Source organism: Vipera berus, assembly GCF_964194415.1.
Source record: "Vipera berus genome assembly, chromosome: 11".
Lineage (NCBI taxonomy): Eukaryota > Metazoa > Chordata > Lepidosauria > Squamata > Viperidae > Vipera > Vipera berus.
This window is the reverse complement of record NC_138214.1, coordinates 20,904,495-20,930,648: the sequence shown is the minus strand read 5'-3', so window position 1 is coordinate 20,930,648 and position 26,154 is coordinate 20,904,495. Positions and strand designations below refer to the sequence as shown.

The following is a 26,154-nucleotide window of genomic DNA, read 5'->3' as shown; positions in this document are numbered from 1 at the left end:
AATCTAATGTTTTAGATGAGGGAATCGAGGGGGAACTCATCAACTTTTCAGATGACACTAAACTGGCAGGAGTAGCCAACACCCCAGAAGATAGGCTTGAAGGATCTCAACAGGCTTGAACACAGGGCCCTATCCAACCACATGAAATTTAGAATAGAATAAAATAACAGAGTTGGAAGGGACCTTGTAGGTCATCTAGTCCAAGCCCCCACCCAAGCAGGAGACCCTATACCATTTCTGACAGATGGCAGTGCAGTTTCTTCTTGAAAGCTTCCAGTGATGAAGCTCCCACAACTTCTGAAGGCGATCTCTTCCATTGGCTGATTATTCTCACTGTCAGAAAAATTCTCCTTATTTCTAAGCTGAATCCCTCCTTGACCAGTTTTCATCTGTTATTCCTCATCTGGCCTTCAGTTGCTTTGGTAAATAGGTTGACCTCCTCCTCTCTGTGACAGCCCCTCAGATATTGGAACACTGCTATCATGTCTCCCCTGATCCTTCTCTTCACTAGACTAGACACATCCAGTTCCTGTAGCCGTTCTTCATATGTTTTAGCCTCCAGTCCCCCAATCATCTTTGTTGCTCTTCTCTGCACTCTTTCTAGAGTCTCAACATCTTTTTTACATTGTGGTGACCAAAGCTGGATGCAGTATACCAAGTGTGGCCTTACCAAGGTATTGTAAAGTGGTATTAACACTTCATGCCCTCTTGACTGAATCCCTCTGTAAAAGCAGTGATGCTTTTTACTAAGGTGTGGTACTAAAGCCTGGTAGTGGATAAACAGAAGTGCTTGCTATTCTCAGCCCACTCCTGGATATACTTGCAAGGTCACCTATGCAATTTGATTACCCCAGTGCCAGGTGAGAGCCTGCCTGCAAGAGAGACATCCAGCCCCCAACAGATGGTTCTTTGCATATCAAGCCTGTTAGGATGGAAAACATACATCATCAGGTGTTCAAATTAATGGGATGTTAAGAACAATCAGTGTTTTGAATTTGCAACTAAATAGCACTACAAAATAAACATAAAACAGTGTTGGAGACTGTATTGTTCTCGTCCCTCTTAGGTACTTAATGAAACTAGATGCATTTACAAAGCAGAAATATCCCCCTCCAGTTTAGAGTTGGTAAAGGGCATAGCTAAAGGAGAGCATCTTTGGTGAGGAAGCAAAATCAGGCAGGCTGACGATGTGTAGCAGAGTGGAAAAAATAGACATTCCTGCATGTCAGGGTCTTTAAAGGCAGCTCTGGGTTTTCAGAAATGGGGTGGGTGGATTTGTATTGGTTGGACTCCCTAAAACCAGCACATACAGCACTCAGAACATTTCACAACCTTACTCAGACATGCACATTATGCTTACATGTATGTACACACAAGGAAAAAATAGACATTTGTTGAGAAAATGGGAAGAAAATTATGTTAAAACCCCAAACATTCCCATGTGTAGAACAGGAATCAGAGTGTAAAGTGGTTTTCTCTCTGTGATCTGCAAGGTTTTCTCTTAAAAAAGTGCAAAAACAAAAAGAAGGACAAAAAAGAAAAGAACTATTTAAAGAAGTTACTTCCAATCTTAATCACAAAAAGTATAAATGAAAATGATAACTCTTCATCTCTTAAAAGTGTACAAATATCTTCTTTCCATAACGTATCCCTTATTAATACATAATACCATCATAAACTTTCCAGTCCTGATGTCAGCAAATGTCTGTAAGATCACCAGAGCTTTATGAAAACTTATGTCATTTTAATTTTAATAAAATCTGTCACTACCTCAATTTCTTCCCCATCTATTTGCCAGGAATTGAGAGAGCTGGATGCTATGATCTTGGTTTTCTTAATGTTAAGTTTCAACCCAACTTTTGCATTCTCCTTCTTCACCCGCAGCAAGAGGCTCTTTAGTTCTTCTTCACTTTCTGCCATTAGAGTGGTATCATCTGCGTATCTTAGGTTGTTGATATTTCTTCCAGCAATCTTAATTCCAACTTTTGATTCATCTAGCCCTGCCTTTCTCATGATGTGCTCTGCATATAAGTTAAATAGGCAGGGCGACAGTATACAGCCTTGCCGGACTCCTTTCCCAATTTTGAACCAATCAGTGGTTCCGTGTCCAGTTCTCACTGTTGCTTCTTGACCCGCATATAGGTTTCTCAAGAGACAAATAAGATGGTCTGGTACTCCCATCTCTTTAAGAACTTGCCACAGTTTGTTATGATCCACACAATCAAAGGCTTTAGCATAGTCAATGAAGCAGAAGTAGATGTTTTTCTGGAACTCTCTAGCTTTCTCCATGATCCAGCGTATATTGGCAATTTGATCTCTAGTTCCTCTGCCTCTTCGAAATCCTGCCTGTACTTCTGGTAGTTCTCGATCTACATCTAGCTTGTAGGATTTTAAGCATAACTTTACTAGCATGAGAAATGAGTGCAATGGTGCAATAGTTTGTACATTCTTTGGCACTGCCTTTCTTTGGAATTGGAATGTAAACTGATCTTTTCCAATCCTGTGGCCACTGTTGAGTTTTCCAAATTTGCTGGCAAATTGAGTGTAGCACTTTTACTGCATCGTCTTTTTAAGATTTTGAATAGCTCAGCTGGATTACTGTCACCTCCACTAGCTTTGTTGTTGCTCAGCTTTCCTAAGGCCCACTTCACTTCACATTCTAGGATGTCTGGCTCGAGGTCAGTGACCACCTCATTGTGATTATCAGGGACATTAAGCTCATTCTTGTATAGTTCTTCTGTGTAATTTTGCCATCTCTTCTTAATCTCTTCTGCCTCTGTTAGGTCCCTGCCATTTTTGTCCTTTATCATGCCCATTTTTGCATGAAACATTCCCTTCATCTCTCCAATTTTTTTTGAAAAGATCTCTGGTCCTCCCTATTCTATTGTTTTCTTCTATTTCTTTGCACTGTTCATTTAAGAAGGCATTCTTATCTCTTCTAGCTATTCTCTGGAATTCTGCATTCAGTTGAGCATATCTTTCTTTGTCTCCCTTGCCTTTCGCTTCTCTCCTTTCCTCAGCTATTTGCAAAGCTTCCTCAGACAACCATTTTGCTTTCTTGCATTTCTTTTTCTTTGGGATGGTTTTGGTTGCTACCTCTTGTACAATGTTGCAAACCTCTGTCCATAGTTCTTCAGGCACTCTGTCTATCAGATCTAATTCCTTAAATCTATTTGTCACCTCTACTGTATATTCAACAGGGATATGATTTAATTCATACCTGAGTGGCCTAGTGCTTTTCCCTACTTTCTTCAGTTTAAGCCTAAACTTTGCAACGAGAAGCTCATGGTCTGAGCCACAGTCAGCTCCTGGTCTTGTTTTTACTGACTGTATAGAGCTTCTCCATCTTTGGCTGCAGAGCACATAGTCAATCTGATTTCTGTGTTGGCCGTCTGGTGATGTCCACGTGTAGAGCCGTCTCTTGGGTTGTTGGAAAAGAGTGTTTGCTATGATCATTGTATTCTCTTGACAAAATTCTATCAGCCTGTGCCCTGCTTCATTTTGTACTCCAAGGCCAAATTTGCCTGTTATTCCGATTATTTTTTGGCTTCCTACTTTAGCATTCCAATCCCCCATGATGATGATGATGATGATAAGGAGGAGGAGGAGGAGGAAGAGACGACCTTGGAGGTCATCGTCCAACCCCCTGCTCAGGCAGGAAACCCTATACCATTTCAGGCAAATGGCTGTCCAGTCTCTTCTTAAAAACTTCCAGTGTTGGAGCATTCACAACTTCTGGAGGCAGGTTGTTCCACTGGTTAATTGTTCTAACTGTCAGGAAGTTTCTCCTTAGTTCTAGGTTGCTTCTCTCCTTGACTAGTTTCCATCCATTGGTTCTTGTCCTGCTTTCAGGTGCTTTGGAGAATAACTTGACTCCCTCTTCTTTGTGGCAGCCCCTGAGATATTGGAACACTGCCATCATGTCACCCCTCACCCTTCTCTTCATTAAACTACACATACCCAATTCCAGCATCCATTCCCTTTAAGTTTTAGCCTCCAGTCCCCCAATCATCATTTTTTGGTGTTAGTTCTATAAGGTGCTGTAGGGCTTCATAGAACCAGTCAATTTCATCCTCTTCAGCACTGGTGGTTGGGGCATAGACTTGGACTACTGTGATATTGAATGGTTTGCCATGGATTTGAACTGAGATCATTCTGTCATTTTGAGGATTGTATCCCAGTATTGCTTTTCCTACTCTTTTATTGACTATGAAGGCTACTCCATTTCTTCTGAGGGATTCTTGTCCGCAGTAGTATACCTGATGGTCATCTGAATTAAATTCACCCATTCCTGTCCATTTTAGTTCGCTGATTCCTAAGATGTCGATGTTCAGTCTTGTCATCTCTTGTTTGACCACGTCCAGCTTTCCTTGATTCATGGATCTTACATTCCAGGTTCCTATGGAGAAAAAATCTTTACAGCATCGGACTTTCCTTTCACCTCCAGACACATCCACAGCTGAGCATCCTTTCGGCTTTGGCCCAGTCGCTTCATTCTTTCTGGCGCTACTAGTACTAGCCCTCTGCTCTTTCCCAGTAGCATATTGGACGCCTTCCGACCTGAGGGGCTCATCTTCCAGCGTCATATCATTTTGCCTTTTGGTACTGTCCATGGGGTTTTCATGGCAAAGATACTGGAGTGGGTTGCCATTTCCTTCTCCAGTGGATCACGTTTTGTCAGAACTCTGCTATGACCTGTCCGTCTTGGGTGGCCCTGCACGGCATAGCTCATAGCTTCATTGAGTTACGCAAGCCCCTTCGCCACGACAAGGCAGTAATCCATGAAGGGGCTGTTGTCATAGGATTTGTTTTTTGTTCAATTTTTCTTTATCCAAGCTCAAAGCTTTCTTAAAGGCTTTTAGCAAACCTCCTAGTAAATCCATTAAAAAGTCATTATCTCCCTTTTTTTGTTTACCATTTGTATTTCCAGTTTCATTTTCAGAGCTTGAACCAGGTTCTTGTGTATATCCAGTAAAAAAGTCTTTATCCGGGTCTTTATCTGGGCATCATTTTTCCACTTTAGCTGCCTTTTATTCTCTTCTTTATTAACCAGTATTTCTGGTTTTAATATTTCTGCATGAGGCAAATTTTTACATCTATCACCTTGTCATTAACATCTTTTCGACAATCAAGCTGTGGAAGCAGATATCATTGCTGACACTACTGACATTGCTTACAAATCTCTGGCCCCATTCGTTGAAAATATCCTGGAGTATTTCAAACATTCTAATGTTTTGAGTCATTTTGTAAGCCCCATATAAATAAAAAAACCAAGTTTACATTTTGTTTTGTTTTTTTTCCTTTTCTGCTTGGAGTCTTTAGTCCTTCTCAGTGTCCAATTTCTGAAGTCCTAAAGTTTCAAATCTCTGTTATGACTTAAGATAGACAAAACAATTTGTTTTCCATGAAAAGCTGTTTAATTTATATAATAAAAGCTTATAGTAACAAATATTTAAAATTTGCCTGGGCCTTGAATTTGTGTATAACTTTCTTAAATCAAAGTCTTATTTGCTTTTTACTATTTATTTCCAATTCTTTAAATTGTTAAGTTTTTTTTCCCAGGAATGGAAATAAATTCCCCAGGTTGCAATTAAAACTTATCACTCTGAAGGTCTCTAATAGTGTTAAGATAATTAAACTGGTAATTTCTGAAAGTGGTTAGAAAATGAGTTAGCAAATCCAGTGTCTTTTAAAAGGTTCCTCCATGGTATAGGAGGAAATGATATAGGGTTTCCTGCCTGAGCAGGCAGGGGGTTGGACTAGAAGACCTCTAAGGTCTCTTCCAACTTGTTGTTGTTGTTGTCCTCTTCCTCCTCCAGGAGAGTGCTGTGTTGTGGCCTCTTCCTGAGGGGCAGCAACCCAGAGCACATGGGGATAATCTCTCATCCTCTCCTTTTCTGCAGAGCGTCCCAAAAACTGGTTTCCTTGCTGATTCTTCAGTCTTTGCCATGGTTGTCGTCTTTCCTCAGAGACATGCTTAGCTTGGAAGACTGAATTACCTGATCTGCAAGGTTTTTTGATTTGCAGAAACTAGGAATAACAATAATAAAAGCAGCCCACCCCCATCTCCACCCCAAATACTGGGGAAAAAAATCTCACTATCTGTGTGCATTTTAAGGAGCGTTTCATTCTGCTGCTGTCACAAACTACTGTTTATACAGTATGTTCTGGAGCATTTATTTTTTTTAATTCTTAACATGCAGTTTAAGCCTCTTGTTAAAAAAACAAGTAGAACTGTCAAGGCTTAGGCTACCTGCTCTTTGTCACAGAAAACATTTAGCTTTTTCAACAGCAACCAGATGATGCGCATTCATATTCCATGTCTTGAGCAGGGGGTTGGACTAGAAGACCTCTAAGGTCCCTTCCAACTCTGTTATTCTGTTCTGTCCTCATCCAGAAGAGAGGCAGCAGAGAGTTCAAGTGTGTGGCACAGTCTTAGGCTCCATTGGGCTGAGTTTCACAGCCAGGATCCACGAGCTACCAAAGGGAGCATATTTGCAGCAAATAATACTGAGAGTCAGACTCAGCTTTGATGGTGTTGATACAGCACAGATCAAGTCGTAATTCCTAGCTGGTGCCATTTTGGAACAAAGTACCCTTTATGACAGAGTAAGCAAACCAGCCCTTCCCTCCTGTTGCCTTGAAAGTTATAATCCCAACCCAGCCGGGGCACAAGGATCCCTCTTTTTCCATAGACAGTGGAGCAGGCCATACAAGATGTGCCAGGGGCTGCTATTAATAGCCATCTTTCCAACTAAAATAGGGAACCCTCAGGTTAGCGGAGTTGTAGGCAATCAAAAGATCTGCCAGGTTGCTTCCCAGGTTCTGTCCTGAAAGACAGGGTGCCAAAGTGAGCCCTGTTGAGCTCAGTGGATCTTGTTGCTAAAAAACAGGTGCCAGATTGTGCTGCTTGCGGATTTTGCTCTGAACTTGTTTGGCAGACTATAGGATGGGCAAGATAAACAAGGATCCATAACTGCTTCTGAATGTTCTCAAGTCTCCTTAAGCAAGTCTGCAATCACCCCAAAAGCCACTTAATGTTGCTTTCACAATGCTGACACAAAAAGATGTGAGATGCAAAATAAGACTTTTCTGTGCCAAATGCAACATTGTTGTTGTTGTTAGTTGCGAAGTCGTGTCCGACCCATCGCGACCCTATGGACAATGTTCCTCCAGGCCTTCCTGTCCTCCACCATCTTCTGGAGTCCATTTAAGCTCACGCCTACTGCTTCAGTGACTCCATCCAGCCACCTCATTCTCTGTCGTCCCCTTCTTCTATTGCCCTCAATCTTTCCCAGCATTAGGCTCTTCTCCAGTGAGTCCTTCCTTCTCATTAGATGGCCAAAGTATTTGAGTTTTAGCTTCAGGATCTGGCCTTCTAAAGAGCAGTCAGGGTTGATCTCCTCTAGGACTGACCGGTTTGATCGCCTTGCAGTCCAAGGGACTCGCAGGAGTCTTCTCCAGCACCATAGTTCAAAGGCTTCAATTCTTTGGCGCTCAGCCTTTCTTATGGTCCAGCTTTCACTGCCATACATTGCAACTGGGAAGACCATAGCCTTGACTATACGTACTTTTGTTGACAGGGTGATGTCTCTGCTTTTTAGTGTGCTGTCTAGATTTGCCATGGCTTTCCTCCCCAGGAGCAAGCGTCTTTTAATTTCTTGGATACAGTCCCCATCTGCAGTGATCTTGGAGCCCAGGAAAATAAAATCTGTCACTACCTCCATTTCTTCCCCATCTATTTGCCAGGAATTGAGAGGGCCAGATGCCATGATCTTGGTTTTCTTAATGTTTAGTTTCAACCCACATTTTGCACTCTCCTTCTTCACTCGCAACAAGAGGCTCTTTAGTTCCTCTTCACTTTCTGCCATTAGAGTGGTATCATCTGCATATCTTAGGTTGTTGATGTTTCTTCCGGCAATCTTAATTCCAACTTTTGATTCATCTAGCCCTGCCTTTCTCATGATGTGCTCTGCATATAAGTTAAATAGGCAAGGCGACAGTACAGGCAGGATTTCGAAGAGGCAGAGGAACTAGAGATCAAATTGCTAACATACGCTGGATCATGGAGAAAGCTAGAGAGTTCCAGAAAAACATCTACTTCTGCTTCATTGACTATGCTAAAGCCTTTGATTGTGTGGATCATAACAAACTCTGGCAAGTTCTTAAAGAGATGGGCATACCAGACCATCTTATTTGTCTCTTGAGAAACCTATATGTAGGCCAAGAAGCAACAGTGAGAACTGGACACGGAACCACTGATTGGTTCAAAATTGGGAAAGGAAAAATGCAACATAGGGGAAGGAAATTCATGCAGTCCTTAGGTCACTGTCCTGAAGAATTGCCCAAATCATAACCCAGCCCAAAGGTTCCCTACAGGCCGACTCCTTGTCATTTGCATCTTTTTCCAAATGCCCAGCCCCGGCAGTCCCAGGTGTCCTGCTGGTGCCTGTTGGTCACTTGTGAGCAGAGGCACCCTGGATCCAAGGCCACAAACTCCCGAGAGCAGCCTGGGCCGATGGGCATCAGATGAGAGTAGCTGGTGGTTTCCTGGGAGTTTTAACTGCCAAACAGTCTCCTGCTTAGCTTTGTTCTGACCAAGCTAAGAGTTCCCTTTCAGAAAGAAAATCTCTTTAGTTGAATGTTACAAATAAAGCTCAGTCCTTCCCATGATCAGGTGGTTCCTCAGGCCAAGCAAATGAATGCTGTATGTGCACGTGTGTCCATTCTAGGTCAGTCTAACCTTTTTGCCTGCCTCCTTTTATCTTCCCTTTTAATGTTAGCTTAAAAGTAATTGTGAAAATCTGGGCTGTGAATTGGTGCCCACCAGTCTCCCCCCTTTGGAATCCCTCCCCGAGTTGTTCCTGTCTTGACCCCACAGAAAGGTACAAAAATGTTCAGTGGTTAGATATTTGTGATTAACTATTTATTAACAGTAGGCAGCTGAAGTGATGAGAAAAGGGAAGAGGAAGAAAATGTAGGTTTGGTGCTCTGACTAATACAATATCTTTTATTGTTGATGCAGTTCATTACTGATCTAGTCCATCAGATGCCAAGAGCTGTAAAACCTTGACTTCAGACTTGCATCGTTCAAACTTGAGCCACCCATGCAATCAAGCACTAAGGGTTAGTGCATAGCTGGCTCAGGAATTCTGGGAGTTGAAGTCCACAAGTCATGGAAGAGCCAAGGTTGCCTACCCCTGGGTTAGTGTTAGCAAGCTCTGGGCTAAAATCAGCACAGCCAATTCTTGGCTCCTGCTTTGTAGTTGTAGCTCTTACTTCCCCAAAGCCTCCACACCAGCACAGCACTGCAGACAAAGGGAGGCCTCCACTTGGATCAAGGAAACTGCAGGCAGTCACCCAGAGTCAAAACCAGACTCAAAGATACACGCACACACACAAACACACACACACACACACACACACACACACACAAACAAATAAATCCAAGAATCCTCTGCCTCACCAGCATCCCACCAATCCAACATCAGAGCTCTCCTACTCAGGATAAAGGATCTTACAGAAACAAATGTTTCAGAAGTAACCAACTTCATTTATTTTAAGCTTTATATCCCATCTCTTTTTAGTCTAACACAAAGTTGGCAACATATTAAATGGAAAAATAACTAGCTGAAAATAAGTGTGGTAAAATGACAAAATCTGCAACTGGAAGACAGAAGATGGAAAATGGGCAACAAAAGCTATTGTTCATATCTAACTCAGGCAAGGAACCCAGCAAATAAAATTACCATCTGCCATCATTGCATTTATTTAACCCAAACTGATTGAGACCTTCTAAATACCCTAGACCTGCTTAATACTGGTTCAGGAGAGATCACTCCATGGCCAGTTTGTACTCTTCAACATCTTCATAAATGATTTAGATGAGGGAATAGAAGGGGAACTCACCAAATTTACAGACACCACTCTCTACAGAAATAGAGCACAACAATGATGAAAACTGTCTTGAATGCATTTGGGTCAATATAAAAGGGGGGGATGACATTGCCATAGGCCACCCAACCAAACAGAGGAAATAGATGAACATTTTGCTAGTCAGCTAACTAAGGTATGTAGGAAGCACATCACAATAGTAATGGGGGACTTTAACTATCCTGACATCAACTGGGAGACAAACTCCGCACCAAGTGGAAGATCAAACAGATTCCTGACAAACCTAGCAGACAACTTTGTTACCCAAAAGGTAGAGAAGGGAACTAGGGGATTAGCCATATTGGATCTAATTCTCACTAACAGAGATGAAATGATAGAAGGTGTTGAAGTCACAGGAACCTTGGGGGGAAGTGATCATGCAATATTGGAATTCAACATTATGGAAGCACAAGCAATAGAACACAGTCAAACTAGAGTCTTGGACTTTAAGAGAGCTAATTTCAATAAACTTAGAGAGAGCTTAGGAAGGATTCCATGGATGAGAATCCTAAAGGGGAAAACAACTCAAGAAGCTTGAGAGATTTTGAAAAGTGAGATAATAAAGGCCCAGTCTAGTACAATACCAACAAAGAAGAAAAATAACAGCTCTCAAAAGAAAGCAACATGACTGCATAAAGTACTCTCTAATAAATTGAAAGATAGAAAGGACAAGTATAAAGAATGGAAAGAGGGGCACATAACTAAGGCAGAATATCAGCAAATAGCCCGTGCCTGCAAAGATGAAGTGAAGAAAGCTAAGGCTCAGAATGAACTAAGGCTTGCGACCAAAGTCAAAAATAACAAAAAAAGCTTCTTTCAACATGTAAAAAACAAGAAAAAAGTTAAGGAAATGATTGGTCCATTAGTGGGGGAAAGTTTCAAGTAGGTGACAACAGGGAGAAAGCAGAACTATTTAACTCGGGGGTTTTTTGCATCTGTCTTTACACAAATGGAAAAAAATAGGCCAACCTATCAAAACCAGTGCCATAAAAACAGAATAGAAACACAAGTTAAGATAGGCAAGAAAATGGTAAATGAGCACCTGTCCAGCGTGGATGAGTTCAGATCACCAGGACCAGATGGATTACACCCCAAAGTTCTCAAGGAACTGGCAGATGTGATCTCAGAACCACAGAACTATATTTTTCAAAGATCCTGGAGCACTGGGGAACTACCAGAGGACTGGAAAAGAGCTGATGTAGTTCCCATCTTCAAAAAAGGGGAAAAATAGATCCAGGAAATTACAGACCTATCAGCCTGACCTCAATACCTGGGAAGATTCTGGAAAAGATAATCAAACAATGAATCGTGAGCACCTAGAGGCAAACAAAGTCATTACTAAAAGCCAACATGGGTTTGTCAAAAAGAGATCATGCCAGACAAATCTTATTGCATTCTTTGACCAAGTGACAAAATTAGTGGACCAGAGGAATGCTGTAGATATAATTTACTTGGACTTCAGTAAGGCATTTGATAAAGTAGATCACAATACCTAATACTACTTGATAAGATAGAAAAATGTGGGTTAGACAGCATCACCACCACATGGATTCGTAGTTGGCTGACAGGCCGTGCTCAGTGTGTGGTCCTCAATGGAACTGCATTTACATGGAAGGAAGTGTGTAGTGGGGTGCCCCAGGGCTCTGTTCTGGGCCCAGGGCTCTTCAACATCTTCATCAACAAAGGGATAGGTGGTACCTTGCTCAATAGTAGTTACTGTGAGAGGGATCTTGGAGTCCTAGTGGACAATCATTTAAATATGAGCCAGCAGTGTGCTGCAGCTGCCAAAAAAGCCAACACAGTGCTAGGCTGGATTAACAGAGGGATAGAATCAAGATCATGTGAAGTATTAATACCACTTTACAATGCCTTGGTAAGGCCACACTTGGAATACTGCATCCAGTTTTGGTCACCACGATGTAAAAAAGATGTTGAGACTCTAGAAAGAGTGCAGAGAAGAGCAACAAAGATGATTAGGAGACTGGAGGCTAAAACATATAAGGAACGGTTGCTGGAATTGGGTATGTAATGAAGAGAAGGGCAAGGGGGGGGGTGACATGATAGCAGTCTTCCAATATCTCAGGGGCTGCCACAAAGAAGAGGGAGTCAAGCTATTCTCCAAAGCACCTGAAAGCAGGACAAGAAGCCACGGATGGAAACTAGTCAAGGAGAGAAGCAACCTAGAACTAAGGAGAAACTTCCTGACAGTTAGAACAATTAACCAGTGGAACAACCTGCCTGCAGAAGCGGTGAATGCTCCAAGACTGGAAGGTTTTAAGAAGAGACTGGACAGCCATTTACCTGAAATGGTATAGGGTTTCCTGCCTGAGCAGGGGGTTGGACTAGATGACCTCCAAGGTCTATTATTATTATTATTATTATTATTATTATTATTATTATTATTATTATTATTATTATTATTATTATTATTATTATTATTATTATTATTATTATTATTATTATTATTATTATTATACTGGCAGGAACAGCCAGCAGCCCGGAAGACAAGATGAAGATCCAGATAGATCTCAGCAGACATGAATACTGGGCCCTGTCTAACAAAATGAAAATCAATGCAGAGAAAAGTAACTATGAGAGGGATCTTGAAATCCTAGTGGACAATCACTTAAATATGAGCCAGCCACGTGTAGCAGCTGTCAAAAAAAGCCAATGCAGTCCTTGGCTGCATTAACAGAGGGATAGAATCAAGGTCACGTGAAGTGTTACTACCACTTTATAATGCCTTGTAAGATCACATTTGGAATGTTGCATCCAGGTATGGTCACCACGATGTAAAAAAGATGTTGAGACTCTGTAAAGAGTGCAGAGAAGAGCAACAAAGATGATTAGGGGACTGGAGGCCAAAACATATGAAGAACAGTTGCAGGAATTGGGAACGTCTGGTCTAGTGAAAAGAAGGACTAGAGGTGACATGATAGCAATCTTCCAATATTTGAGGGGCTGCCACAAAGAAGAGGGGGTCAACTTAAAGGCAGGACAAGAAGCAATGGATGGAGGAGAGAAGCAACCTAGAACTAAGGAGGAATTTCCTGACAGTGAGAACAATTAATCAGTTGAATGGTGGCTTGCTTCCCAAAGTTGTGGGTGCTCCATCACTGGAGGCTTTTAAGGAGAGACCGGACAGCCATTTGCAATGGATAGGATCTCCTGCCTGGGCAGGGGGTTGGACTAGAAGATTTTATACTCATCACTTCTAAATACAAATATTCCTCAGTTTAAGACTGAGCATATGTTTCTAGCCCAGTGGTGGTGTATCTCTGTGTATCTAGAAATGTTTCTGTTAATGTGATTCTGCTTCCCTTGAGTATTTCTTGTTTGTGTGACCTATCTCATAGGCTTCCAGAGGTCTCTGTGAAACTTGCCAGCCACAATGGATTAATAATCTCAGTTTTTCCAGTTAAACAGTGTGGGCATGATGTTGTAAACCATTTTGAATAGAGCTGTGTTTCCTTAGCTACCTCCAAGGCAACAGAAGGCCTGACTGCCCTTCATTTGAAATGGGGGTCCCAATCCCAGCAGCTGCCCAACAGTTGCCAAAAGATCCTGTGGTGCCAGTTCAAGATCAAGGGTGCTTTTTTAGGGCTCTGCCCATCCCTGCCCTTTCAGATGGACTTAGGCGCCAAGGAGGGATTTTGCAATCGTTCTTCATTCCTGCCCTGCCCTCCTCCTCTGCCCAAGGCACGGCTGACACAGTTTCCAGCTGCATTGGGCAATGTGCAGGACAAATGTGAACATACCAGGCTACCCTTGTTTTTCAGCCTGGAGCACGTTTTGTACTTCCATGGGCAGATTGAGGGTGGGACATGTGAGTGGTGCCAGTGGTCGCTTCCCCCTACCAATGTTTCTAATGACATCCCAAATATTCAATACCTAATACATCATATTCTCTCTCTCTCCCTCCTTCCCATTTGCACACATGCACACATACACCCACACACCCACTCCTATTTGTGTTGTGTGGTTGAGCTGATCCATCAGTTTAAGTTTAATAACCTTCTCCTCTTGAGGAAACAGGGCATCTTGTCTTCTCCCATCCATAATCAAAGCTACAATCATTATCAGCAGGAAACCAGGACTTGTTCCAAAGAAAGCAGAATCTGTCATTTTGGAGCAGCTGGGCTGATGGGAGGGGGAGAGGGCTAGACTGGATATAGCAATCTGTTTGTCCAAACTCTGGAATGTTTTCTCACTAACTGACCTCTTGTGCATTAGAGGAAACAAGCTGGACTTGCAAGGCTGCTCTCTACGTTTCCTAATGGGGCATTCACTACTTGTAGAGCAGGGCTTTTTCAAAATCTCAGCAACTTTAAGATATGTGGACTTCAGCTCCCAGAATTCCCTTGCCAGCATGCTTGCAGACCACACATCTTAAAATTGCTGAGCAGCCAAAAAAGTGAATACCGTCCTGAGCTGTATCAACAGAGGGATATCCTCAAATCACATGAAGTGTTAGTACCACTTTCTGCTGTGCTGGTAAGACCACCCTTGGAATACTGCATCCATTTCTAGTCACCATGATACAAAAATAATGTTGAGACTCTAGCATGAGTGCAGAGAAGAACAACAAAGATGATCAGGAGTCTGGAGATTAATAGTATGATGAACAGTTCAAGGAATTAGTTGTGTCTAGTTTAACAAAGAGAAGGAGTAGGAGTAACATGATAGTAACATTCTTTCAAAAATACTTGAGGAGCTGTCACAGAGAAGAGGTGGTCAAGCTATTCTCCAAAGCACTTGAAGGCAGGCCAAGAAGCAGTGGATGGAAACTTATCAAGGAAAGATCCAACCTAAAATTAAGGAGAAATTTCCTGACAGTCAGAACAATTAACCAGTGGAGTGGCTGCCTCCAGACATTGTGGGTGCTCCATCACTGGAGGTGTCTGTGGAGATTCGCAGAACTGAAGAAGCTTCTTAGATGAGAAGCAAAACATCCTCAAGCAAAAGCAAAGTCCAGTTGCCTTTTGAAAAGCACTTTTGGGACAACCGTGGCGTGGATGATGGGGAATCTCCCCAAACTACAAGTAAAAACATTAAATAAATGCTTTGCTCAATGGTAGCATTGTGGCCACTGAGGTTTATCCAAGGCACAATCATTACTAACTGAATACCACCCAGTATTTGCAGTGGTCCTGTTAGCTGGGAAGCCTTGAAGTTGCACTTGCGAAGCATGGAGATCATGAGAAGTTGAGCAGAGCTGCTCTAATGTCTAAATTTTGTATCTTGGCTTCCGAACATGGACTGAAGTTGCAGCTTCTCTCAGAAATGGCCATGCAGGCAACTCTGGAACGTTAGATCTTTCCAGTTGCATAGCATCTTCCTTGCCTCCCTTGTGGGCGACCATCCATGTAGTCAAAACAGGGACTGTTGTGTCAGATAGGCCTTGTTATGCTGACCATGGAGCTTGAAGCAAAACTGCCTCAAGGTTAAGAGAGGAGCGCAGCAATGTTCTTGGGGAAGCTTATCAGAACCTTGCGAGACACAGTCAGATCATGTTCAGCAATTCTCCTTGTCACCATCCCAACCTGCATAAATAATGGCACGGATGTCATGCTGCACTTTGCTCTTGTTTTTCAAAGGTTACTCACTTTTATTTTTTATTGCCATGTTCCCATTTTTACAGAGCAACCTCCCTTAATTGCTTTTACTGTAGATCATCCAAAGGTATAATTAAAGATCAGCCTTTGAATTGATTTATTGAGATGCTCTTTGATTTGACATTTTTATGTTTGGAGGCTTATTTTTTAAATTATGGCCAAAGGAAGTTTCAGATAAATATCATTTAATGTAGGGAGACAGATCCTCCAGGACAACAGATACTATTTTATGCTTCTCTTGCTGAAGTGAAGCAATCAGGATTTTTCCTCTCTCTTCCCCATTTTTTTCTAATTAATTATTTTATTTTCTTCCAAGTTGGCTTTTGAGAAGAAGGTGATAGAGTTTCAGGGAGATATAAAAGCATTTTATTGTCTAGAATAACAAAATCCGGCTCTGGAGACTTTATGGTTGTGAACAAGCCAATAATTAAAGCAAACACCCAGGAGTGGAAAATGAAAAAATAAAGGCTAGAAACAATCCATTTCAGAGAATTAGAGAAGTCATAATCACAGACTTCCTAGGGTTTTATTCTTATCTATGTAACATGATGCAAGTCTGAAGGTTGCCTCGATGGGCTTAAATCTCCCTGGCAGTGCAGCTCTTCAGCGGAGGAACATTCAGGACTCAGCAAGCTGTTCAGTTGCTCAGCTCAGACCAGGGGAAGGGCTGACCGAGCTGGCTTCCTCTGGTATATAGAGCCACCATTTCTAGCTGGATTTAACCAGCCTAATTAATACAAGGACATAGAAAAACGTCTCTTTTTCTTAATTCTGTAAGGCAGGGTTTTTACAATTGTGATTGCTGCCCCTTCTCCTGGGCAAGCCAACAGTCCTCTTGTCTAAGCAAAGCCCAGAACAAGCTTGACCAGCTGAGGTTGCACCTGCAAAGCTGGATCGCGGTCTGTGCTCGCTCCTTGGCCTGACCCAAGTTGAGGTTTCCCATTGTTTCTGTTCTGAAGAGGGAAAACAAATGTGGAATGAGAGCTGGGGGCGGGTGTCTCAACAATAGAACCTAAGTTTCAGGAATTGTGCAAAACTAGGCAAGCTCATTCTTCCCATTAAAATAACATTATTTAAATGTTAATTGCTAGTGGAAAGTCTTTATTTTTTTAAAAAAAATACAAGTTTCTGTCACTAGGTTTATTTGTTTGACATATTTACTGATGAAAAGTGTTTTTATTATGTGTCACTAGCACATAAAATCATTAGCATTATTCATGCGCCAGACAAATTCATTTATCATTCAGGACAGGGGTGGGTAACGATGGCCGTTCGATGACTTGTGGACTTCAACTCCCATAATTTCTGAACCAGCTATACTGGCTCAGGAATTCTGGGAGTTGAACTCCATGAGTCATAAAGTCAGGAATTTGAGAGGCCTTTCAGAACCCCTGAAATGCAGCACTTCTGTGAAATAGTGGAACCTGGTCCGACCCACAGCCAGTTCTGCAGTCACCATTTGGATCCCACAGCCAGTCAGCATCCTAAAAAAAACACATAAAGGCAAGCAATTCAGTGAAATGACAAAATAGAAGACAACCATGAAGTCAGTAGAGTATCCTGGTTGTCTAAGGCAGGGCTTTTCAACCAGTGGTATGGGTACCACCTGTGGTACATTGGCACCTGGCAGGCGGTACGTGACTATCCTAGAAAAGTGGTAGCGGGGGAGGGGAATGAGCTGAACCAGTGACAGCACCGCACAAGCCTGAGCGAGAGACGGCTGGAGCTGCAGGGCTGTTGGGGCTCAGCGGAAGTGCCAGGATCGGTGCCGCTTTCCAGCTCATTGGTGCTTCTTCAGGGCTGTCAGGGCTCAACGGAAGCGCCAGGATCAGCGCCAGGCTCCAGCTGGAGCTCGGCACTGATCCCAGCACGTCTGCTGAGCCCAGAAGAAGCGCCGATCAGCTGGAATGTTGCAGCATCTCCAGGGTCTTGTGATTTACGTTCAGATGCTTGGCAACTGATTCATATTTATGACGGTCACAGTGTCCCAGGGTCATGTGAAGTGACCAAAACCTGCTGCAACCACCCAGCAGATGGGGGGGGGAATAAAAACCAAACACCCCCCACCCCACGCCCACTGCCAATCCTCAACAGAAATGCTCACAGCAATGAAAACCTCGGACAGGAGGAAGAGCGCCGCCGGGCGGGCAGGCAGGTGTCTTGCTCAGCTGTGGCTTGGGGAACTTTTCTCAGTGCCATTGTAACTTCAAACAGTCACTAAGCAAACTGTTGTAAGTCGAGGACTACCTGTACTTCATCACTTTTTTCTCTTTTTTTGGTCAAGTTTTTGACACCTTGCTAGGTGACTGGTGGTACTCGGATGTTGCCATATCCTAAAAGTGGTACAGTGGGTGAAAAAGTTGAAAAGCCCTGGTCTAGGGAGATATAGTTTGTTTGTTTGTTTTAAAAAGGCAACTTCATTTGAATATCAGGAAAAAATTAATAAATTGCACAATACCAAAAGCAACATGACCAGTAAAAACTGGAACAATTCTGACAGTTTAGAGAAGGGAGCAAAGGTTATCAAAGCACCAACCAGAAACTCAACCTCCAAAGAGAAATTAAAAGAAAAAGTGTTTAGTTTTGAAAAGCGCAGATTGTCACACTCAAAGGCAGGAATAATGGATGTAAGTTACCTAAAAGCCGATCCCATTTGAATATTAGGAAATATTAGGAGGCTTTGGTATAAACGATAGTATGAAACATAGAGCTGAATAGGGATGGGGAAGGTGGGGTGGAGAAGGGGAACAATGACCCCACTTGTGCTGCTGCAATAGCTCGGCCTCTCTTTTTACCCAGCCTTTGTGATTCCATTGTGACGGGGGGCAGCAGCTAGAGCAGGGGTGTCAAACTCAATTTCATTGAGGGCCGCATCAGCATTGCGTGCCCTCGGGGGGGCGGCTGGGTGTGGCCAGGGTGGGCATGGCCTACTGGGTGGGCGTGGCTGGAGTGCGTATGGCCAGCTCTACATCATTTGTGTCAAGGGTGCCTACGGGGGCCTGGGCAGGAGTGGGACAGATCTGAGGGTATCTGGCAGAAGGAGATGGAACCGGGGAAGTGCCAAGGCGTGGTCCACCAGAAGAGCCTCACTGTTCCTCTCAGGCCATGGGGAGGGGGGACTGGACGGTGGCGCGGAGGTCAAATGCCTAGCCCAGCCCTCAAGCACTCATGGCACTAAGCCCAGCCCCACTTCCCCAAGGGGGTGCCCAGCTGCATTTACCTCCTCCTCAAGGCTGCTGCTGCTGCTATGCTTGCTCTCCTTAGCCAGGTTGCTTATGATGGGTACGAGGGCAAAATCAAGAGGCAGGCCCATTCCCTCTCCATGTGATGAGACCTAGCTTTGTATCCAAAGCTTCCTTAGCAATAGGGAGACCCCCCAGCATAGGCCAGGAGGAGGGGGCAAGGGGATGGTGAAAGGGCAGCAGGGCAGGACTAAGGTAGGACTTCCCTCAGACCTTCCCTCTCCTTCCTTTCTTCCAAAGAACAGAGTGGTGGTAAAATATTTGAGATGAGGGAGGGAGAAAAACAGGCAAGAAGCACAGCTGGGGAAGTGTCATCCTTCGTGAGGAATGAAGAAATGCACCATTGCCTGGAAATGGCCAGCACATGGCCCTCGCCTACTTCACATATCCGACTTGGTGGGCTCTATGGGAGGGGATGCCATGAGCAGCGTGAGAGTTGATGTTACCTGCACAATGCTGACCAGCCCCTAGCCTGCCCGGTTTTGGCAGGTAGCGGGGTGCTCTTCTCACAGTGCCAAGAGGTTGAGCTGGGTGGCATGAATCTGAAGAGAAGCACAATGCTGCCCAACCCCTAGCCTGCCCGAAATAGACAGGGCCATGTGCTGGCCACTTCCAAGCGATGGTGCATTTCTTCATTCCTCACAAAGGGTGATACCTCCCCAGCATGCGCCGAGGAGGCAGTGCCAACATGGCACAGGTTGTTTCCAGATGGCCTTGTAGAGCTAAGACTGAATGTATTTCAGCATAGATGACCACCACGAAATTGTACATTGGCTCCTGGCCAGCCTGGGCTGGGGCCAAGACAGCGGGGGCCGTTCCCTTACTGTTTCCAGGATGGCTTCACGGGTCACATGAAACCACTTTGCGGGCTGCATCCGGCCCCCGGGCCTTGTGTTTGACATGTCTGAGCTATAGAATGCACAGCCTGCAAGTGGCTTTCATGGAACCTCCAAATTAACATTTTAAAAATGCATCATTTAATTTTTAAAAATGACATACACTGCCAGAATTAATGAGAATTATCCTAAGAGATTTTACAAGATTTGGGGGCTGGGTAGGTCATCAAAGATTTATGCTTTGTGCGCCATTTTGCCCTTGATTATAGTGACCCCTGTCATATTAAAAGGATGGCTACCCTTTACTTTGTAGAGTATAACTAGTCTTGTAGGATCAGATCGAAAATATATAAAACATGCTCTTTTGCTTGCAAGAACGGTTGTCAGAAATCTAATTGTTCAGAAATACAAAAGTATAATAATGGAAAAATCTCCGTTATGTTCCTGCAGCAGGAGATCCAGGGCTATGCTGCTGCTCTGGGCATTGGGGAAAATTCCATATAATTATAATGGTGAACATCAGCAGTCAATTCTGAATATTGAGAGGCATTCAGAGGAACACAATTCCATCTTGTGATACCAAATGCGACAAACACAACAGGAGGAGGAGCACTCGTTTTAGGGGCAACCACAACCCCTGTGATGTCTATCACTCCCAAATGGTTTGCTCAAATCCTAACACATTAATTTTTGTAAACCCTAAAAATATTCCTTACAAATTTGTGCAAGCCTACACAGTATTCCGCTGTGGAATACTTGGGGGAGAAGATTGGACTCTCGGGGTTGTCGTGCAAAGTCTGGTTGAGATAGTGAGAATCTTATCCTTTTCTTTGAATTGTATTTACACAAGTCCCTGGGTGAGTGGGAGCTGCATTAAAATTCTGTCCTGCCCACCTCTCAGCCTAGGCTGGGCAGAGGAATTCAGGGGGCCCCCGGGCCATTCTGGTGTCTCTCCCCAGAGTAGCAGTAGCAGCAGCCAAGAGCAGCAGGTTTAGTATTGTGAAGGAAGCTTCCATAAACTTTTCCTCCTTTGATAATATGTCCACTCATCCTATAAACTGTCAACCTGTGATGGAAAGTTTTCTCAGAACCCTTTTTTCCTTTCAGCCCGCAAGTTAAAAAAAATGGGTAACCTGAAGATGCAAGAAGAAGGGGAAACAGCAGGGCCATCGAGCCCCACTGAGGAGCAAGCCACGAAAATGCCCATCACACACATCGATGCCCTGGAATGCCAGCCTATCTTCCTCAATGTCCTGGAAGCCATTGAGCCTGGCGTGGTTTGTGCAGGGCATGACAATAATCAGCCTGACTCCTTTGGCTCCCTTCTGACCAGTTTGAATGAGCTTGGAGAGAGGCACCTGGTACATGTGGTGAAATGGGCAAAAGCCTTGCCAGGTGAGAAGCATGTTTGTGTACCCCCAGCTCCATTCAGCCCTGTCAGGATCTGAAGGTGTTAAACAAAGGGAGCATCTCGGATGGCAGCACTCGGTTGTAGTCAGAGAGACTTCCTGGCAATCTTAGAGCTGAAGGCTAGGCTGGAAGTGAAAAAACCTCTGGGAAGAAGGTGGTGGCTAATAATAGAGTTTGAAGGGAGGTTGGAGGTCTTCTAGTCCAATCCCCTGCTTTATTATTACCACAAAAAATGCATGGAAGGGTCCACGAGGGGTTGAATTTATCTCAAGGAAACTTAACTGAGGGTACATGGCATGGATACTGTTGTGTAGTGGATTCTTGGGAAGCAGGAGGCAAGACGAGAGGGTTCAAACAGGAACATTGCTTTATTGTAGTAACAGAAACAGAACTCGTGAGAGAGGGGGTTTGAAGATGCCCAATTTGAGTTTATATTATGATGCAGTTGTGTTATCAACAATTAGTGATTGCTTCAATTTAACAAATGAAAGAATATTGAATATTGAGGGGTATGATTTATTGTATGGATGGCATGCGTATTTATTTTATGACAAAAAAGTGGATAATATTTTTAAGATTCATATTTTAAGGAACGCTTTGTTCCAAGTTTGGAAAAAGTACCAATATATATTAAATAATAAAATACCTATATGGGCAATACCTAGACATGCAATAGGAAATAATAAACGTGGAGCAGAAACAAGATGTAATTACTTATAAAGAACTTCTTAGGATGGAAGGGAATATTTTGAAATTGAAATGTTTAAATGTTTAAAGGAAGAAAAGATATTACAGACTTGGTTTCAGTTCAAGAGGCAACCCATGCAGAAGGGATCCATCAGCGTAAAAGAAAAGCAGAAGAAAAATCCCATGCCACCCATTCTATGGAACAAATGAAAGAATCCAGTTTTTCAAAACATTGAAGGGCCTTAGAGGACAAGATGTTCCTTGAGAAGATCCATTCCAGACTGCTCTATGAGAGCTTAGTCTTCTGATTCTTTCCAAGATATTTTTTTCTTTAGGCACTACCTGCAAGCAAAACAAAATTTAATAGATGCAGCTGATAGTTCCATCTTTGTCCAACAGGCTCAAATGATGCACCTGAAACAGTTTGTGTTGCATAAAGTACACAAGGTGACCCTGTCCCAGGAAGCTCCAAGGACCCAGAGATCTCACAAAACCCCTCACATCACCCGTGACTCTTGCTCTGAGTTGTCTTGAACACAAGGCACTCAGGGCAGGTAATGGGGACCCCACAAGCCTTCTCACATCAAACTCCCTGACCCACCTGGGTTCAGTATTTTGACATCCTATATTAAACAAATTAAATGGAAACCTGGTTTGCTGGGAAAGACAAAAGAAAAAGCATTCTGGACAGCAGACCTTAGGGGAGGAGGCAGAGATAATTTCAGATAAAGGGACAACTGGGGATGACACGATTTGTGATTAGGCAACTCTCCTTCACAAGCATTGTGTAATGCCCTGAAAATTCCACACGCCCCCCCCCCAAAAGGTTGTACTACCACAAGTGTTCTTCCCCTTAATTGTTGCTTTGAGAGCCCACGCTTTAGTGCTATGAAGAGAAGTTTGAAGTGTCACAGAATGGATTTCCTCCCTGGGAACACCTGGGCCTCCAGATGCCTCTTTAAATTGCTCTGGATGCATGGATAAAATGCAAGACAAAAAAGCACTAATAAGACATAACTATGAAGCTGAAGATTGAAATTCCACAAATACAGTGGTGCTTAAAGTTTGTGAACCTTTTGAATTTTCAGTATTTCTGCATAAATGTGATCTAAATTTTATTTGATCTCCAAGCCAGTACCAAAACTTTGTTGTTATTGTTGTTAGTTGCGAAGTTGTGTCTGACCCATCGCGACCCCATGGACAACATTCCTCCAGGCCTTTTGTCCTCTACCATCTTCTGGAGTCCATTTAGGCTCATGGCTACTGCTTCAGTGACTCCATCCAGCCACCTCATTCTCTGTTGTCCTCTTCTTCTATTGCCCTCAATCTTTCCCAACATTAGGCTCTTCTCCAGTGAGTCCTTCCTTCTCATTAGGTGGCCAAAGTATTTGAGTTTCAACTTCAGGATCTAGCCTTCTAAAGAGCAGTCAGGGTTGATCATCTCTAGGACTGACCGGTTTGATGGCCTTGCAGTCCAAGGGACTCGCAGGAGTCTTCTCCAGCACCATAGTTCAAAGGCTTCAATTCTTTGGTGCGCAGCCTTTCTTATGGTCCAACTTTCACAGCTATACATTGCAACTGGGAAGACCATAGCCTTAACTATACGCACTTTTGTTCGCAGGGTGATGTCTCTGCTTTTTAGTGTGCTGTCTAGATTTGCCATGGCTTTCCTCCCCAGGAGCAAGCGTCTTTTAATTTCTTGGCTACAGTCCCCATCTGCAGTGATCTTGGAGCCCAGGAAAATAAAATCTGTCACTACCTCCATTTCTTCCCCATCTATTTGCCAGGAATTGAGAGGGCCGGATGCCATGATCTTGGTTTTCTTAATGTTAAGTGTTATGTACTGGGCTCTTAAAGAATACCACGTGGGTTGCTGGAGCGGCTAACGGCTCTCCAGTAACCCAGACTACAAGTCTCCTGTGCTGCAATTGGCTATCTCCAGGCGGCAATGGTTGATTCAAACCTATTGGCTGGCGCCTAGGGGCTAGACTATATATTGCAGCTAGTTGCAGCCTTTTCCCCAGTACAGTTTATACACGAAATAAACTGAGTTACCTTGTACTCAGCTTCGCGACTTCATTCCTGTGCCAAAGAACCCGCTATTTAACAGTGGCGACAAAGGTGGGATTCTGCTTCGCTGATTAAGAGTTGAAGTCTACGAGGGAAAGGCAGTGCACGCCGGAGGGAAAAGGCATTTCCCCCCCCCTCTCAAGGTCGGCTAGCAAGCTATACCAGCAACCTCGTGCTCAGTGGACTCATTCCCTGAGCCTGGAAGCAGGATCCGGAAGAACGCAGGAACCAGGAAAAGAATGCCAAAGGTCGGGAAACTGAGAGAATTCAACGTGAAACGTGAATGGCCATCATATCTATCATAAGTAGAAAACTACCTTAGGGCCAATCAGATCGCAGAAGAAGGACTGAAGGCTGCAACGCTACTCTGCTTGTGTGGCCCAGCAACCTTTGATTTGGCCGAGAACCTTTTTGTGCCAACACCGATCAAAGCAGTCTCCTACACAGACCTCAGAAAGAAGCTAACTGGGCACTTCCAGCCCAAGATGTCTGAAATGGCTTGGCAGTTCAAGTTTGACCAAAGAGTGCAGCAACCAGGTAAATCAGCTTCCGAGTTCATAGCAGGCCTGAGGCAGGCCTTTGCAAATTTTCAAATTTAGAAGAGCGACTACGAGACCGGCTCATCTGCGGCCTATGGGACAGAATGCTTCACCAGAGACTCTTTGCTAGACCAAATTTAATGTTTTCTGAAGCACAAGATGAGGTGATGGCCGACGAAGCTGCTGGGGGTGCTGTTCAAACAGTGCAGTCCACCAAATCGACAAAGTTTGAAGAAACGGTCCACTGTGAGGACGCCAAATGCACCAAAGAATTCTCCAAGGAGAAAGAAACTGAAATCAACCGACTCCAAAAGCAGCCCAATGCGCAACACTGAAATAGCCAGCAGCGAGAGGACAATTATAAGGCAGTTCTCTTACCGAGATGTAATGGGTGCAGCAGCAATCATTTTCACACCAACTGCAGATTTCGATCAGCCATGTGCAGAGCTTGCGGAAGGAGAGGCCACATCACAGTCGTTTGCAGAGCCCGCCAGAGACACCGGCCACCCAAACACCAGTCGGAAGAACCGACTAGGAGAGGTACTGGGGCCCAGGGTCCAGTTAGTATGAGTTTTTCCAGAATCCATAGAAGTGTATGCTGCACCGGGGCTCAACGCCCCATCAAACCCAACCTTAAGCTCATGATAGAGCTACAAGGAGTTCCATGTAAGTTGGAATTGGACTCTGGCTCTGCAGTTTCAATTATTTCTCAAGACAGTTTCAACTTCGTATGTACATGCAGTAACAATTGGACCAAACTAAGACCCTCAGATATAATCCTAATGGATTTTCAAAATACGTTAAAGTTATGGGAGAAGCCACTTTGTTGGTAAAGTTTAAAGGGGTTTTGGGGCACCTGGATGTAATAGTAGTAGGGGGCCAGAGAACAAGTCTCATTGAACTCGATTGGTTTGATGCCTTAGGTATTCAGATTACTGGCATAAACCGCACACAAACTGCAGACCTCGCGTCAGTATGTGAGGAGTATTTGGATGTTTTTTATTCAATCCTAGGCACATATACAGGCCCGCCTATCTCATTTAAGTTAGATCTCAACGTAGTTCCAATCAGGGTTAAGCCTCGTAGGGTCCCCTTTGCCTTAAAACATAAAATTGATTCTGAAATCAATAAGCTCATAGAACAGGGCGTGTTACAGCCTGTTGATGGTGGGGAGTGGGAAACTCCTATAATCACCACACTTAAAGCCAACGGGGAAGTTCGCATTTGTGCTGACTATAAATGCACTCTAAATAAAGCCCTCAAGCAACACGTTTACCCAGTCCCAGTGGTCAATCATATTTTAGCCTCCTTGCAAGGGGGTACTATTTTTGCTAAACTTGATTTAACACAGGCCTATCAGCAATTGCCGGTTGATGAGGCCACAGCCGCGGCTCAAACAATCGTGACTCACAGGGGAGCTTTCAAAGTTAAACGCTTACAGTTTGGATTCAGTGTTGCACCGGGTATTTTTCAGGGAATCATGGAGCGTACACTCAAGGGTATTCAGGGTGTCTGCCCTTATTTTGATGATGTTCTTATTGCAGGTGGATCCCCAGAAGTGTTGGCCAGTAGGCTCAGGGCTGTCTTGCAGAGGCTTCGTGAAGCAGGCCTCAAATTAAAAAAGAACAATTATATTATTGGGGTTTCTTCAACAGAATTCCTGGGTTTCCAAATTGATGCTAACGGCATTCACCCTGCTGATTCTAAAGTGAAGGCCATTAAAATGGCTCCTAGGCCCAAATCCAAAGGTGAGCTACAAGCATTCTTGGGCCTCCTAAACTTCTATCATACATTTCTATCTCATAAGGCAGCAATAGCAGAG

The 26,154-nt window shown here is 43.6% G+C and overlaps 1 protein-coding gene across 1 annotated transcript in view; it reads left to right on the top strand.

Moving 5' to 3' along the window:
• The window catches only part of AR (androgen receptor), a 239,674-nt gene that overhangs the window by 176,026 nt on the left and 37,494 nt on the right, over window positions 1–26,154 (top strand). The window contains exon 4 of the mRNA XM_081336937.1: window positions 20,734–21,021. Coding sequence (XP_081193063.1) covers window positions 20,734–21,021 — 288 coding nt within the window. The remainder of the gene's footprint in view (window positions 1–20,733; window positions 21,022–26,154) is intronic.